General features: G+C 38.6%; 1 protein-coding gene across 1 annotated transcript in view; it reads right to left on the bottom strand.

Moving 5' to 3' along the window:
* LOC142061187 (multidrug resistance-associated protein 1-like) overlaps positions 1-15,561 on the bottom strand; it is a 37,171-nt gene extending 21,610 nt beyond the window's left edge. The window contains 9 exon segments of the mRNA XM_075101918.1: positions 983-1,129; positions 4,381-4,518; positions 5,075-5,140; positions 6,592-6,848; positions 8,311-8,486; positions 9,525-9,682; positions 11,079-11,220; positions 13,910-13,971; positions 15,406-15,561. Coding sequence (XP_074958019.1) covers positions 983-1,129; positions 4,381-4,518; positions 5,075-5,140; positions 6,592-6,848; positions 8,311-8,486; positions 9,525-9,682; positions 11,079-11,220; positions 13,910-13,971; positions 15,406-15,468 — 1,209 coding nt within the window. The 5' untranslated portion in view covers positions 15,469-15,561.
* Between the last annotated feature and the right edge of the window lie 2,622 nt (positions 15,562-18,183).

Consider the following 18,183-nt stretch of genomic DNA (forward strand, 5'->3'; position numbering starts at 1 on the left):
TCCTGAGGATCTACAGCTTGGTAGTTATAAAGTAATAGAGCATGCTTGACATATCCAATGTTAGAAGACATAGTTAATCCTTGAATGCTGGTTCCTCTGACTTAATTAGTTTGTCTTCATAAACCTGTGGTGAAAACACTTCAACTTTTTTTTTTTTTAAAGAACCAGCACACAGTAACTCTCTTCATATAATGAAGAAAGACAACATTTTACTGTGAGTGCATTATGAGATGTCTATCACTGTGCTGTGGCAAAGTGAGATGAACACACGCTTATGCTAATGTTTAAGCTATTACAGCTACCATAAATGAAATCAAATCAGGATGAGTAGTCAGGATGAGCTCACAGTGGTCCCCTTCCTTACAAAAAGCTGAGTTGTGTACAAGCTGTGAGAGAGTACATTCATGAGCAGCTCATATAATACACCTGAAATAGAGTCTTAAAAACTAGAAGTTCCCAACTCACATGGTAACCGTAAGGTACCATTAGGACTGAAGGTTGCTGATACGATATCCTCAGCCACTCTACTCCTTTTTTCTCTCTGGTGACTTGAGAAAAACAGTATTGTAGAGTCCACAATGGGTGTCCCCTACTTGGTAACAAGGGCTCCAATATATAACAATGCCTGAGTGATTTAAACACGTGCAGCCCAAATTGTCCATACTTTATCTCTGATGAACTATGAAGAGAAGCTGAGAGAGTAGGAGCAGAAGCTGAGTCTAGTTCAGTGACGGAAGAAAAGTAAGAAACAGAAAGCTCACTCATAATCAGGTGTGCTACCCAATCTTCATTCTACTTAGAAGACTGAGAGACATCCTTTAAACAGCATTCATGCTTCTCATAACATAAAAATACTGTGCAGTTTCATATCAATAAAATGTAACTTAAAATAATTAAATGACTTAATCACTCCCAGAAATAGATGAAACACAGCAGGGTATGAACATCAACCTTTCATAGCACTTGTTCACAATATGTTTACCTGGGCTACTGCAGAGATCACAGAAGGTAAATCAAACAAAGGCAGTCGCAAAATGTTAAACAAAGAAATAGATGTGAAAACTTTAGTTGCTGTTAAAACATTCTCTTTGTCCAGATGAAAGAAGACTCCAAATGTAGCCAATGAGATCTTTTAAATAAAAAAAAAAGAAAAAGACATATCCAGAAGCAAAATCACATTGTAACTAAAATTTATACAGAGACACTATTTTCATTTGCCTTTGAAAGATGCAGGATCCCATTTCTGCTCGTGTATACACAGGGAATCTGTAACTGCTGCACACGGAAATGACTGCATAGTTGCAATCCTGAGTGCAGGAATACTATAATTTTAGTAAGCAAAAAACATGGCTACTGTGTTTAACCCAACACATATGAAAATCAATGAAATCACTTTCCAATCTGAGGAACTGATTTCTTCATTTTGAAAACACTCAAACATGATGTTTCAGGAAATGAACTTTTTTTTTTTCCTTCTTCTTGCTATCGCTGTGATATTGGACATAAAAGAGAATACTGCAGGTATTTTTACTTTGACCACTTAGAATTTTTTTCAAAAATCTAGTCAGTATTCATCAGAGAATAAGCTGGATTCCTACACAACAGATATTAAAACCTTCAGAATTACCCAGAAAAATCTAAATTTAACAGCCTGTCCTATGGGGTCTCTTCTGCCTTTTGTTAACTTTAGGAGTCCTAAACTAAACTAGCTGTAAAGTAGAAGGACTCCTTAGAAATTCCTAAATAAGAAGTTCATTATTTCACTGCATTTAATTCAAACTTTGAAGTTTTCTTGATCACTACTTCAAATATTCCAGTTGTTATCAAGGTTACAGACTGAAGGATGGCCTTAATCTTCCCTTTCACTATTCCTAAGGAATATTCCTCTTTACCTCCTACATATTGTGAGTTAAGCACTAGAAGATGTCGGTTTGTTAAATGAAGTTAGTCGTGGTCATTTTTCCCTAATGAAGGTTCCAGTTTGATCCATAGAACCATTTAGGTTGGAAAAGGCCTTTAGGATCACCAAATCCAACCATTAACCTAACACCGCCAAGTCCACTACTGAACTATGTTCCTAAGCACCACATCTACACATCTTTTAAATACCTCCAGGGTACTTAAAAGCGGTGACTCAACCACTTCCCTGGGCAGCCTGTTCCAATGTTTGGCAACCCTTTTGGTGAAGAAATTTTTCCTCGTATCCAATCTAAACTTCCCCTGCTGCAACTTGAGGCCATTTCCTCTCATCCTATCACTTGGTGTCTGGGAAAAGAGACCAAGAGCCACCTTGCAACAACCTCCTGTCAGGTGGCTGTAGAGAGCAACCCAAGTGCAGGACCTGGCACTGAGCCTTGTTGAATCCCACAGAACTGGCCTTGGCCCATTGATCCAGCCTGTCCAGATCCCTCTGCAGAGCCTTTCTACCCTCAAGCAGATAGACACTCCTGCCCAACTTGGTGTTGTCTGCAAACTTACTTAGGGTGCACTTGATCCCCTTGTCCAGATCATTGATAAAGATATTATACAGAACTGGCCCCAAAACTGAGCCCTGGGCAAAACCACTTGTGACCAGCTGCCAATTGGATTTAACTTCATCCACCACAACTCTTCGGGCCTGTCCATCTAGCCAGTTTTTTACCCAGCAAAGATACACCCATCCAAGCCATGAACATCCAGTTTCTCCAGGAGAATGCTGTGGGAAACAATGTCAAAGGCTTCACTACAGTCCAGGTAGACAACATCAACAGCCTTTCCCTCATCCACTAAGCATGTCACATTGTCATAGAAGGAGGTCAGATTAGTCCAGCAGGACTTGCCTTTCATAAACCCATGCTGACTGCTTCATCTGCACTGTAGTGTATTTCCAGCAGATATCTGATAAGTTGAAGTCCCCCACGAGAACAAGGGTTAGCAATTGTGAGACTTCTGTCAGCTGCTTGTAGAATATTTTGTCTGCCCCTTCACCCTGGTTGGGTGGTCAGTAACAGACTCCCACCACGAAATCTGCCTTGTTGGCCTTCCCCGATTCTTACCCATAAACACTCAAGCCTATTGTCACCGTCATTAAGCTTTAGACAATCAAAGCACTCCCTAACATACAGGGCTACCCCACTGCCTCTCCTTCCTTGCCTACTGAAGAGTTTATAGCCATCCATTGCAGCACCTCTGCTGTGTGAGTCATCCCAACCACGTTTCCGTGATGGCAACTATATCACAGTTTTCCTGCTGCACAATGGCTTCCAGCTCCTCCTGTTTGCTGCCCATGCTGCATGCACTGGTGTAGGTGCATTTCAGTTGGGCTGTTATTCCTGCCACCTTTTTTGGGGGAGAAACCCTAATTCCTATGTGACCATTCCCAGGCACTTCCATGGTTTCTAACACATCCATAACTCTTGCGTCTTTGCTGCCACGTGGATCTCCATCCCCTGCCTCCACTGAGATGGCAGACTGAAGGACCTCGCTAGCACACCACCCCTCAAACATTGGCATGCTGCCCTCATGCTTATCTCTAGTGAGCTTGGTTTTATCCCTTCCCCCCTTCCAATCTAGTTTAAAGCTCTTTCAATGATCCCTGCTAATTCCTGTGCAAAAATCCTTTTCCCCTTTTGAGACAGGTGTATCCCTTCTGTCGCCAGCAGGCCTGGTGTTATGTAAACTAGCCCATGATCAAAAAACACAAAATTCTGCTGGTGGCACCAGGCTCTGAGCCAGGTATTGATCTGCTGTGTCTTCCTGTGTCTTCCCTCATCATTCCCTGCAACTGGAAGGATAGAGGAGAACACTACTCGTGCTCCTGATCCTTTAACCAGTTGTCCCACGGCCCTGAAGTCTCCATTTACTTTCCAATGAAGTTTAACAGAGGCATTTAAAGATCCAAAGATGTGAATGCATCCCTGATAGAATTCCACTGAAACAAGGCAGGATTAATTTGGTTCATATTTTTCATATTTTTTGGTTTTTTTTTTCTTTTTCATTTTTTTAGAGGTTTAGTGTTTGAGAAGGGATAGCTAAAAATTACAGACCAAAAATGCATTCCCTTACCACTTAAAAAAGGAGGAGTATAGAGAAGGTGGTTGATTTCTATGCAATAGAAACAGGATGATTAAAACAGTGAAATGAGATTCAGGTACTTTGGATTTGGTTTCTGACTTTCTAACAGAGGTCTTTCAAAACTTGGTCAATCCACAATCTTTCACTCTCTCTCATGCAGTCATATACACATATACATACTATTAGAACCTGAAAATTCAAATATATTGTGTGGATAAATTTAATGTTTTGAGATACTGAGGCAACGTTTGTGAATCATTCAGCTACTAATGCAATAGGAAACATGAGAACCGGTTCTGCATGAATTAATATTTGTATAAAACAAACCATAAAAGGAATACACGTCAATGTTAGCATGGAGTAAGTCGTCAGATACCCAGATGACTTCAAAACATCCATTTCACGTTCTCTAATGCTCATGACCTTCCTTTGATATGCAGGTTCCCATGCATAAAGTTTGAGGATCTAGACAATCAAACAAACAGATTTTAATAAAACAAAAAAGCAGTGTCCATGCTTCAGAAAATAAGCTAACCTCTAAATATAATTTTCAAATATTCAGCAATGCCCAGCTACAAAAACTTGAATGTTTTACAAATGAAAGCAAGACCTGGGATAACTCAAAATTAGGTCTTCTTGTGGAAGATACACTCTAGTCACTCTTAATTCTTCAGACTTCAGTTTGTTCCTTATGTATCATAAACAATGAGCTGGTTTATTTCAGAACAGAATAAATAACAAAAATGAGACAATCTTTTAAAGTGCTTTTCTTTTTCATTCTCATTAAAAATGTGGTAGAAAAATTAATGCATCATGGATAGTAAGTTTTTAAAATGAAATTAAACCAGTAAATATTTTCAAAAAACACTGTAAGCACATTATGTTAAAATGTTTTCTCTTTAAACTTTTATCATTATCAGCTGAAATATTGCTCATAAAACCTTAAGTTTTTTTAAATAACTTACTTTCTGTCTCTCCAATCTAACAGAAGAAACAAACCCCTTATTAGTTGTGGCATTACCTTTATTCCATGTAACATTTCACTTAGTAGCTTGACTCGCAGGTCTGAATACCTCATTTGGCTTTTCTATTTAAAAGACAGCAATGTTTTCATTTTTCAATGAGCAAAACAATTTGGAAAGTAAAATATGCAGTGTACTGTAGGCAATAAATACCTTTTATGCTATTTTTACCTTGCTAAAAAATACACCAGCACTGCAGTTATACCATTTTGGGATATACATGTAGTAAAAAAATTAATTAGATAGAACAAAGGATTAAACACATTAAAATAACATTTTCCTGTAAAATATCTTAAAAAGTGCGTTTCAATTTTTGTCCTTTCTATTTTTCTTGGCGTTGAATTAACAGGCTTCCAGTTCCCAGGCTGTTCAGGAATGATAATATGTTTTAATCTTCAAAATCACTAGACGGGTAAATACAGACTCAATAACAATATAGTATAACACTACATACACACATACATGAATATATACATAAGACTATATGGATATAAAACACTGTATATATACATATATATACACACACAGGAGTTAGGAAGAGTTTCCTGCGTTACTGATTAATACATTGTATTGAAAGAGCCAATCAAAGAAATACAGAAATTCTTCTCACTTCTATGCTATACTCAGGCTCTTCTAAAACACTAATCAACAGCCCCTTTAATATTTTGAATCTTAATCAAATACAACGACAAGTTGCTAACTTTTAGACAGAATTATTTTATTGTCCTTTGTATTTCTTCTCCACCTCTCATATTGCAGTAGGGATCTAAGTGCATACGTAGCTGCTGCACCTCACCTGCACAAGAGGTGAGAGAGATTTTTGGCATTTTTTTCAATGTCCCTAAACTGTCACGCCTAACAAAAGGATCAGTGGAGACCCAGAGTCTTCACTTCATGTTGCAGCATCAAAGGCAGAATAAGAGCGTGACAAATAATTGCCTTGGTAGCAATGCAAAATTTAGGGTTGTATTATTTATTTTTCAGTGGAGCTCACAGAAATTGTCACAGTAACAGGTGATACAGTGCCAAGAGAACTGTAGCATCAAAGTAGAAAAGAAGTCAGAACACACGCAATACCTTTATGGAAATTCCCATAATCTCAGGGGAATGTGCTAAATTTGAGTGAGCAGCTTAGCCTGAATAATGAAAGTGGAAGAGGGCCATAATCCTACAAAATCCCTCATTTAATGGATTTAACTAATGTAATATGCAAAAACATAGCTGTTTCCTAAATTGAGTCATACATTAATTTTTACTAATACAAAAGTATTGTTTCAGTATAATGAAAATTTAGGTATCCAACCTAAATAGTAGTTTAGCTATCAAACATATGGCTTCCTTACTGCAGCTATGCTTCCCCCTCAGTGAAAAACAGCTATGGTTTGGTGTTGTTTATTAGCGTTTAATTCAGATGTACCAATAGTATTCTTACACGTGCATAATTTACACACACCCCCTTCATTCCTCTGTTATGACAACTTAACCTCTCCTTACTATGCTTATTTAAATATCTCACCTTCAGTCCTTTTACTTTGGCTGCAATGACAGCATTTATAGGTATAACCAAAAGAAGTACTGCAACACCTGCTAGGACTGAGGGGCCAAGTTCTTTCCAGAGAAAGACAACAGCCATGATGATCTGAAAAGGTGCTGACCACAACAGGTTGATGTTTACAGTTAGCTCCATGAGTTGCTGAGCATCTGCTGACATCAGGTTAACAATTTCTCCAGTTGTATAGTTTTGTCGTGAGGAGTTTGCTAAAGTTAACGCCTGCAACCAGAAAATACAGAGGTTACAAAAATCAAGCTGAAAGGACAATAAGGCTTAGAAAGCCTCAGCTTCGGCCTAGCTTAGAACCTCCCAGTGCAGGAACCAGCAACAGCAGGCTTCACAGCAGGCACATGTATAATCTCAGTGTGGCAGGCAGATTCCAAAAGTCCCAGGTGTCTCCGGGACTGACACCCAAACACGCTCGCTCTCTCTGTGTCTCTCTGAGTGCCTCTCAGTTTCCACTGCGTCACCTGCAATTCCTGCATGTAACAAGACAGTGCTGCAGCAACTCACTCCAAATTCCATCCCATGTGCAAAGCACAGCCTGACTCGGCACTCACTTATCAGCTCTACTCAGAGGAAGAAGCTCTACCTCTACCGTGTAGCTGTGGAAACTTGCCAGAAGACATGCCCACTCCAGCTGGAGCCTCTGTTCTTGATCTGACTTACTGATGCACCTTGATATGCGACTTGAGAAAATTAGCTCCTTTATGTAATTGATTTATACCTTACTAGTAAAATTTTGTGTACTGGTTCAGAAAACACCTGAGAAATCTATATCAGAATATTGGTTTGACTCTCTGGAGAAAGACGGCTGTATTTTAAATAACACAGACAGTTATTTATTTCAGATTTGGATTATTTTTTGTCTTCCTTAACTTGTGCTTAATAGTTAAATACTGCAGTTAAAATACCAGCATACCATGTTCATAACAAAGTAAACTAAAAGTGCAGCACTGAGAAACCAGCTTCATCTCATATGCTAAATATTAACAGTATAGTAAACATTTTTACGCTTTGCAGGTCAGACAGCTGCTTTTACTTTTATGTTATTAGCACCTGCCTCTCTTGTAACTAATAATGCTGCCACCTCAGCATATCTTATTAAAGGTGGGCTAAGTTATAGATAGATTTCCACAGCATTTAGCCATCTTTTAAACACCTGAAAAACTATGAGCCTACTGGGTATTCAACTCAACAGAAATTAAATTTCACTAAAATCAGAGGGGAAACTTCAACCTCCAAAGGAGACAACGTGGCAAACTTCAGCTTCTCATATTCACTACCACTATATAGCAAAAACAGTGATCACGTATACCCAATTTTTTTCCCCAGACATCTAGCCTAGAAAAGTTTTGCCAGGTCATTCAGTAAATTTGGGAAATTAACCAATAATTAAAATAGGAAGAGTTAGGTTTCTACATGTATCTCCAACACTATGTCTGCACAGGTGGATGACAAAAGTATGTAATATCAGGATTAGAGCCTTATAATAGAAATGCTGCTGAATTTCCAAATTACTATGAACAAGTAACCATCAAAATATAAAGTCAGTCTGTTAGCCTGTCACCACTGTATAACATCCTGGGTTTTAATCATGCTGGTAAGCATATTATCTTTTAACACTGAGTGTTCATTTTAGGTTTTGTTTTGAACAAAAAGTAGAAGAATACGTTATTATGTTTTTGTATATCAGGCCAACAACTGCAGTCTTGATTTTGGCTGCAGTAAGCATGTTGTTACGCTGGTATAACTGATGGAGAAGAGTTTGTGTGAGCACTACAAAAAACAGGGCAATAGCATAGCCATATCCACTCCCAGATGAACTCGGATGATTTTCACTGACCATTATAATTGCTCTGAAAATGAAGGAAAATAAAATTTAAATTCTGCACATTAAGTCAACGCACCAACAATAAAAAGTTGCATAAACTGACATACTGGCAACTTGTGTAATTAAGTCCCTTTTGGATCCAGATATGGCAGGAGGTCACAAAGAAATACGATGTTAAAAAAAGGCAGGTCTTATCTGTGTTTTCCAATCTGTTAGCTTAGAAACAATTCTCAAATACAATTCACAACATGAGTATGCTATGGCTGATTCACTGACAATGGAGTACAAATAAAGAATGGCATAGGAAAAAAAAAAACATTACCTAGATATTTGTACTTTGGAAGGTTGCAAATACCAACCATGAAAGTGAGAGAAAAAAAATCTAGAGGAAAATTCTTATTTTTGTATTAGTAAAAGGTTACCTTAAATTACCAGCAACTCTTGATATCTTTGAACAGATTTTATGGTTAGCCGTCTTTTTCAGGATTACACTGAATCAGGGTATAGTTTGGAGGTTAACAATAATTCTGTTCATTAACTGTTTTCTTTATAAACACATAGGTATTTGATAAATTCCTAACAGCTCTATGGTAAGCACACTTTCTAAAAGCCACTTCCATCAACCTCATGGTACCAACAACATGATAACAACAGCCACTGCAGTTTTCCATTAAATACTGAAGCTGTAGATATTACTATATTTAAGTGGGTTTTTTAAAAATAGAGACAGAAAAATATTGACAAAAAAGCAGGGAAGTTAAATATCTTGGTACTCCATTTTTCTTAACATTGGATTTTATATTTAAGTATATTAAATACTTAAATACAATATTGTGGAATTGAACTTCTACCGGTTTTGTCTCAGTCCTTTGTCGAAGAAATTCCAGATCTCCTTGAGCTTTCCCTCATTAGACCATTTTCAGATAATCACTGGGGCAGGGGTGGGGAACAAAATCTTTACACATCTCAGCTGTTGCTTAGTTTGTTTTCGATATTGGTAGCCCTTTAGCTTTATTATTACTGTTACTCTCTGAACATAAAGAGAAACACATTAGAAACTTACTTCATTATTTGTGGACTCATGAAAGCCAGAATGTCCGCTGTAACTTTCAGAAATGCAACTTTAACCAATAAAAATTTAAATGTTCTCCATAATGGAAAAATCAAATATGGTTTATGGAAACTTGTTTTCTTAAATAGTACTCTTCTGATGTAAGAAGCCTGCAAGATTACAACAATATGTACAGAAGTAAGAGAAAAAAATATTGTTGAAGTTCACCCACTTTTACAAATATAAAATATGTAATGTTAGAGTGTCCATCTAAAGCCATCACTGTACTTATGACCTGAAAAAGTGCATTTCCTACAGTTAGAAGAGAATCTTTGGGGCAATAAATGAAGTCTGGTTTTATTTAGCCTGGCTAACAGTCTTTCAGCAAAGGATCAATATAATTTCTAGGGTTGCCCCAATCAGCCATGAATATAATTAGAAAATAATTTAATCCTCAAATGATTATCATAGGTCAAAAATCCTGTATCACAAAAACAGAAGTAAGCTTCAACATAAATGCATTATCATTTATAGCAAGCTTACAGCAACTTTAAGGTTGAATAACCCTTCTGGTTTTTTCAGAATATTTTCAGTTGTCAAGTAACTATTTTTCTCAGTTTGAATTTGTCTCAAACAATTGCAAATATTCTTACAAGGACTCACATAAAAGAATTAGTCTTTCTCAATTATCACAGTGTTGAAGGACAGGACATTTTTTACAGGTTACTTGAATAATAAAAACAGAATCTGAATTAAAAATTATCCTTATTGAAAAATATATTTGAATGCTTTGGTAGAAAGGGGTTTGGTGTGTATACCATCAGTGGAAGAAAGGGCAAATCTACAAACAGGTAAGAAAAATACTGAAGAGATGCAGGAAGGTCAGACTCTGCAGGAGCCCTCTTTCTTCTCAGTAATTCATTAAAAGCCAAAAGCCACACTCTTACTGGGCTTACAAGGTTAGGTCCTCTCTCCTGTGAACTTTCTAAGGTTACAGAGCTCCTAGTGTACTTTAACTACAAGAACAAAGTAACAACTGTGAGTGAAACTGTCAAGGATTTACATGAAAATCACACAGGATAATTCAAGCAAAAAAAACCAAAATACCTGTAAAACTCAATATTGTTAAAATTAAAGAAAAATGAAGCCTGTTTTGTGTGTTCTGTAAGCCCGAGTGTCTACTGATAAGCAAGCTGTAACAGACTTCGCTACCTACCCGAAATACAGATGCAAAGATAAGACATTGGGGAATAGACAAGTTCAGAGAGAAAGTAGTTGGACAGTTTTGACAAAGATGGTAATTTATCACCGAAGTAAAACTCACGGTAGATTCCATATCACCTGAAGTGTTAAAATGGAACTGGATAGCTTTCTAAGAGGTAAATTTGAATTTAAATTACTTAGAAAATCCTACAGCCACTCTAGAGATCACTGATCACAACACTGACCGGCCTTTGCGATCTACAAAGGCTGTTCAATAAACAACATGATTTTCGAAATCATCTCCAGCTTCCAGACTACTTAAATTTAAAAAAGGATATTGCTTATTTTCAGAATTATAGTTACTGTTAATCCTGTGGTAGACTTCTGGATTTCTTTTCTCCATTGCTTCTGAAAGTTAGGACACACTCTGTATGGTGAATCACTTTCATTCAGTTCAAACAGGTCATCCCTCTCCAATGGCTTCTTATAGCCTATAGATATTAGTCTGAAAGAAAGGAATGAATTTAGACAGCACGAAATACAGCAGACAAAACAAGCAGAACTACTAACTCAAAAAGTTAATCATATCATTTAGTGTATATAAACTCTATAATCAAAATAATGTATGTAATCCTATAAATGCTACAGACTAAGTGGTGGGACATACTTACAGTCACCCTAAATACACTGAAATTCACCTGAAGTAAGAAGAGCCCAAGCAGATTGTCACATTTGAACAGAAAATTGAGGAACCTTTGTACCTCAGAATCTGTCTATATTTCTTCATAGGAAAATATACTATTTCATAAACAAATGTGTGTAGCAACTTTATCCACTTACTCTTGTGACCTCAAATGGAACACCTTTTCTGTCACAAGTCTGCATTATGTTGCGACTCATCTTTAATCAAGGTAAAAAACTTAAGCTACAGGGTTTCAGCACAAGTACAGTAGAAGCTTCTCTACAGTAGATCTTCAGCTGTTAAAATTTTGTTTTAGCAAAGTGCTTTTACCTACTTACAGGTCAACAAAAACACTTGTTTGGTGGGGTCTTAAAATGGCAAAATAGGGCTAATGAATACACTGAACCTACAGGAACTCTGAAAGAACAACAGATGGTTTGGATTTTTTGATGAGCATGTCAGATTTATAGCAACTCAAAGCAAAACATGCCAAACCATTTCTGAGGTGGGGGGAAAATGCAAAGGATTAATGCTGACAATGTTCCCTAACTTGAAGGAAGTCCCAAACATCTAGGAAGCAACCAGGGACATGTGTAGACACTGGAGTGTGCGTCCTGTCAGCAGCAGCTCCAATGCTTTCAGGCTGGTGGGGATTTCCCTCCCTGAGGGCTGCAACCCAAGTGCAGTGTCTATGCTCTCGAGTGAGCACTTCCAGTGTCCATCCCTGTGCTGGTCAGTGCCAGCGCTGGGCTTGGGCCTAATGTGTGCCATTGCGCTTATCACAGGACAGAAAGTAAGACTCAGAAACACTTTTTTGGAGGTTGTAAAATACTCGTGGGAGTGCACCTCACTATCCCCAAGGGCCACCCAAGCATCTGCTGAAGCTGTAATATTAATACAAAGTGAATTTGCCTTACGCTTGGTAAGTTAAGGCAAAAATAACACAGCTTCTCACTAAGAGCACCAGCTTTTGCGACAGATGAGGGAAACAGACCAGCTGGTGCTTGAGTGGGAACTGTTGTTTAAGAATTCTGCATAACTCATCTCAGTGCTAAAACTCACTGCTGCCAGAGGATAAACAGATTTACCAAACGCCCTTCCCACTGTAATCTCCAGATCACCCAAATTCTAAAGAAACATAATATAGCATTATGGGTTTATAATAAAACAATTAATTTGAGACTTCCTCATTTAGATTGCAGGCACTTAAGGCAAGTATGTATTAGCCATAATTTATTGTGTTTGCTTGTGACAGGAAAGAGGGAACATACCTAATGTTCAGAATATTAGTTTAATCACATCCAGTTAGTTCTTTCATAGCTAAACAAGCTCTCACCGGGTAGCATTTAAGTCCTCCCCCCCTTCTTTTGTTAAACATTGTGGAATTGGTTAAAGAATACAAAGGATAGCCTAGCTTGAACATTTGGGTGAACATTGTGATGTAATGAAAAAATAAATGCGCTTAGTATACTGCATAACTTTCTAGAAAAACTGAAACTTTTTATTTATGGTATAGAATCTAAGGACTGGTAAAAACCACAGCTACCTTGACACTGATGGTAAACTCCTAACTTCAACAGGGCCAGAATTTAACTAAATGCTCTGAAGCCCTGAAACAATCTGATTGTTTTTTCTGAGTTTATTAATAGCAAATACCATTTTCAGTTTTTCCTTAAAATTAGTAATATTGAATAAAGGAAGAAACAGTTACAATACTCTTGAAATGTTTTTTCTCACTTTTAGGTTTTTGAGGTGTATATGTCTGACTCAAATGATTTTTAAAAAAGAAAAAGGAAAACTTAAAAATGAATAATGGTCACAAGATACAGCGCATGAATAATGTTTGAAATAACACGCAAAATATTAAGTGACAGGAAGCTGCATGACTCAATGTAGTTAAGCTTTCAGTTCCCATTTCTGAGTGGAAAATTTCCCAAGAAGCAGAGGAACTTTATTGGTGTTCATGAGCAGGTGATCTACAGAAATAACATGCGGCCTGCCATGAAAGAAGGAAGAAAACAAGCATGAAATTGGCTACTTGGAAAACACCTTAAATGTACTACTGAATATTTGTTCCTGGAGATTTAGCAAATTGTTGTATCACTATATGGAGTATTAAGGAAACCTTATTTTGATTTTTTACTATTGCCAAACTTTACACAGAGAGATAATAAATAAAAATGGATAGCTTAATTTGGCTTTTTATATCCTGCTGTCTAAAAATATTGTCTGTTGTGACAAGAACATTGTGCTTAGTTGTCAAAATATTAATGTTTTAAATAACACCATTAGATTATATACAAAATGACTGTTCCTATGTATAAACAATACTTCACAAAATATTTTAATATAATATCTAAAGTTGTAAACTTTGATTTTTGTACATAAAGCTAACAGCAATCTCAGGCTCAGGCTCTGGGTCAAGCCAGAATGATGGTGTGCAATGTAAGCACATGCTCTGTAATTCTGTGAGCACCAATGAACATCAACAAGCAGTTTATTAAATTCTCACCTGGTAAACCAGGAATATGTTAATTTACTGAAGAAGAAAACATTTTCTTCAGGGCTGCGTTTCTGTTTAAAAAAAAGGAAAAGTAGCAATATTTCTTGAAAGACTGAAGAAAAAGGTTTTTTTTCTTTCACAAACATGTAGTTCTTAGGAGCTATTTAATTCTGAGCTATAATAAGGTCTATACTTATACTTCCTCACCTGTTACCTTCTCCCACCAATAGACTCTAACACAAGGTATGAAGAATGGAAGAGATCTACAGTCTTGTGACTTACTAGAACAAATTAACTTGCTGTAAGAGGATATTCACCACCACCTTAGCTTGATTTTACACTGTTTACACATATCCTAGAGTATGATCACACCAACAGTAAACCATAGGAGTTGGACTCGATCCTTGTGGCTCCCTTCCAACTTGAGATATTCTATGATTCTATAATTCTGTGTCCAATACATGCAAACCTTCCTTAAATCTTTGACAGTTAAAATCCTACAGGGTTTTTTTCCCCCATTTGAAAACCTAGCTATTGGAAGTTTTCAACTGCTAATAGCTAAAGAACAGAAAACTCCTTTCAGGCCTTAAGAGATGAAGTACTACTAATGTGTACTGTACACATAAAGAAGAAGAATAGGAGGCTTGTGCACTGCTGCCAGTTTCGTAAGTCATTGGAGATATGTGTAATAGAGGCAAACAAATATGAACTCTCCCATACTTCCTGACTTCAGCACAGCCAGCTAGTACGTTCTGTCCCTCAGTAATTACAGTCTTAAATTTCTAAGAAAAGATGCAGTTACAGTTCTTTTCGGTAGGTGGTGTAAGAAACCCAACTATCAGAAATGTATGCTGCAGGTGCTGAGACCCTTATATACTTTCCACGCTGATTTTTCCTGTACCGTCAGTGAAAAGCCAAATGATGAAATGATAATCCAAGAAACAAATACCTAACAAATATGTACACAAGCTTCTGTAACAAACGCATCTTCTTGCTCATCTACTTGCCTTTCACTATCAGATGAAAAGGTTTGCCACGGTCCGTTAGGATTTCTGAAATTTAGATCCAAACAGCATTGTTTATGTAAACTGTTGTCTTTTACTACTGAAGAACACGGGTATGAACACTTCCTGCTCAGATCCGGCTCCTATTCCTATCTGTGGCACAGCCCCTATTTCCTTAAGAAAAGGACTCCTATTTCCTTAAGAATTGTAAGAAATATAGACCAAAACCCCGACCTAAAGATACTCCCTCCTTAGCAATTCAAAGGGTGCATCTCAGGACACACCACCTGTCATTAGCTGCAGGTTTGGGTTTTTTTTTTGACACAGGCCTGGCACAAAACCCACGTCAAATCCGTTCAGGTTTAAAGCACCCACTCGCGGCTGATGCATCCGCCGGGTCCCTCCCGGTGCAGCCTGCGGTCCCCTGCGGGGCGGCGCCCCGCCCTCAGCCCCCCCCCCAACGCCTCCTCGCGGCTCGCCCGTCCATCCCCGCCGTGTCACCTTCTTGCCGGTGGGACTCGGGCGCTTGTAGCAGTCACTCTGCTTCCCAGGCGAGGCGGCCATGGCCCCCGCCCAAAGCGGACGGCTCCGAAGGGGCCTACTGGGGCAGCCGGCGGCGGCCGTTAACGGCCGCCCCCCCAGCGCCGCGCGCGAGGGGAGAGGCGTTGGAGGCGGGAGAGGCGCGAGAGGAGGCGCTAGGTAGCTCCACCGCCTTGGTAGAGCCTGGGGTGAGGGAACGTTGTGCCCTGAGAGGCAACGTGCCGCTGAGGGCACGGTCTGCCCGGCGGTTGTGCCTGGTTGGTCTCATTTAATGACAGGCGCAGCGTGTGTTGTACTAGTGGCCTGCATTCAAGTAAAAGGGCAAATTTAAGGCAATGAAGCTGGTGAAGGGTCACGAGCACAAGTCTTATAAGGAGCGGGTGAGGGAGCTGGGGCTGTTTATTCTGTAGAAGAGGAGGCTGAGGGGAGACCTTTTTGCTCTCCCCAACTACCTGGAAGGAGGTTGTAGTGAGGTGGATGTTGGTCTCTTCTCCCAGCTAACAAGCGATAGGATGAGAGGAAATAGCCTCACGTTGCACCAGGGGAGGTTTAGATTGGATATTAGAAAAAATTTCTTTACTGACGGAGTGGTCAGGCATTGGAACAGGCTGCCCAGAGAGGAGGTAGAGTCGCCATCCCTGGAGGTGTTCAAAAAATGTGTAGACGTGACACTAAAGAGCATGGTTTAGGAGGCATGGTGGTGGTGGATTTGTGGTTGGACTTGATGGTCTTGGAGGTCTTTTCCAATCTTAATGATTCTATTCTGGAGATTCTATTCTATTCTAGGAGAATCCAGAGGGCAGGAGAGGGAATGGTGTGTGGCAGTGTGCGTGCATCCTATCTTCGGACTAAGCATATGAAAAATATATGCCTGTCTCTACTAGCTTTTAGCTGGACGTGTGCTACCATAAATTTATTAGCACATCAGAAGATGACAAATGACAACAGTACTTCCCTCTCAGAGTTGGGCCTGTGGAGCAAGCTGCTTTGTGACACCAGCTGTGTCCCACACTCAAATCAGAGCACTGAAGCGCCATCACTGCTGAACAGAGCCAACTTGAAACACTTCCAGATAAAACTTAGAAAGCGCGCACTCGCTGTCCACCGACCTACTCCACCTGGGACTGGCAGCTGAAACTCTGGCCTGTCTCTGGAACCAGGCTGCTGCAGCACTGGGAACTCTGGCAGATAGCATATCAGATAAGCCAGTTTTTACCTTTGTTACTTCTCAATGCTTTCTAGGTTTGCTCTTTGGAGGCTTTATATAGCTTGCTCATTAGTATTTAAATGTAAAGGTAGGTAGGAAGGAAGCTATAATAGCAAATTCCATTGCTGTGGGTTTTTTCCTGGACATAATGGTTTTTCCAAAAGTTAATAAAAATCAGTATCTTCATTTTTACTCTATAGTTAATGCAGCACCTTCCCTTTGATTCTTGTTCACCTGGCACATTGCCACCTTAAATGAGAATGCATCACTGACTGCAGTGATAGTGATTTGTCCAAAGTTTGGGAGATTGTAACGGAAATAACTATGCACTGCATTCCATATAATAAAATACGGAGAAACAAGTCTAAATGCAAGACCTATGTGACAGCAAGGAAGGCAAGGTCTTGTGGCCACTCAGTAGCATGGGATTTGAAAGACCAGGACAAAAAACCCAATAATTTAGAATCAGAACTAACATATGAAACATTCATTTCATATAAATAAATAATTTTTAAAAGTGATTGGAAAAGATGGGGGGATTGAAGAAGTATTTGGTGAAGGCCAAACTCAAGTGGTTTTTTTGTTTCCAGTATTTTATGCCCTAAACATGGTGACAGTTGGTGATGTCGGCCCTGGTGAAGGGGCCCTGACTAAAGTGATGCCTTAAGTTAACAGATGTACAAAAGAAATTTAGTTATGGCTAAAGTAATTTTAGTAAATTCCCATATGCCCAGCTTTTCTTCTTTTAACAAACTGAGGAGGTTTAGGTAAGTGGATTTTTAAAGGTGTTAAAATCCATACCTCCCCCAGGAAGACAAAGACTGGGAAGAAAGCGAGTAAGAAAAATTATTTCTGTAGAAGAACTGTATTGATAATTTATCAGCCATATGCAATATGATCCTCCTAGACATTCCTTTTATAGAATATAATTGCATAAAACAGATTATCTTATCTATCCACTGGGGAGGTCTTACAAGGACACATTAGCATAGACCTGACTAAGCAACTCTTTCTGTAGGCTAACTCTGGTTTGGGCATCCATCTGTTTTCTCTTTGGTCTGGTGAACTTCACTTCTAACTTGAGCTAATGTTCACATATCCCTCCTCTACTTGATTATATTTAAATCTTTAACATAGGGAACAGGTTTAAAGAAATCTAGTGTATTTTACTTGTTAACTCTTTCCATTATTGTGGCAACTTTTGTGATCAGTGACTTAGTGGTATAATGCCAGCAATATCTTCCAACAGAAGTTAGATTACATCTACATAGCTTAGTCCTAAAGTTACTGATGGGGAGAGAGAGGAAAAAAAAAAAAAGATAAAGCGGCAAGTGTTTGTGTGCAAGGGTAGAGGAGAAAAAAGGGATTGGGCAGACTTAGCAAGTTTCTTAAAACATAAGGCATAAATCTTATTTAAGGCACAAACCTTTGTTACTTAGGTTCTTTCTAGAGAAGGTTGAATTCAATTGCTAATGACATTTCAAGGGTGCCACACTGTGGTGTTACAGGAATATCTCTTAGGCTAAAGAAGT

Source organism: Phalacrocorax aristotelis, chromosome 1, assembly GCF_949628215.1.
Source record: "Phalacrocorax aristotelis chromosome 1, bGulAri2.1, whole genome shotgun sequence".
NCBI lineage: Eukaryota > Metazoa > Chordata > Aves > Suliformes > Phalacrocoracidae > Phalacrocorax > Phalacrocorax aristotelis.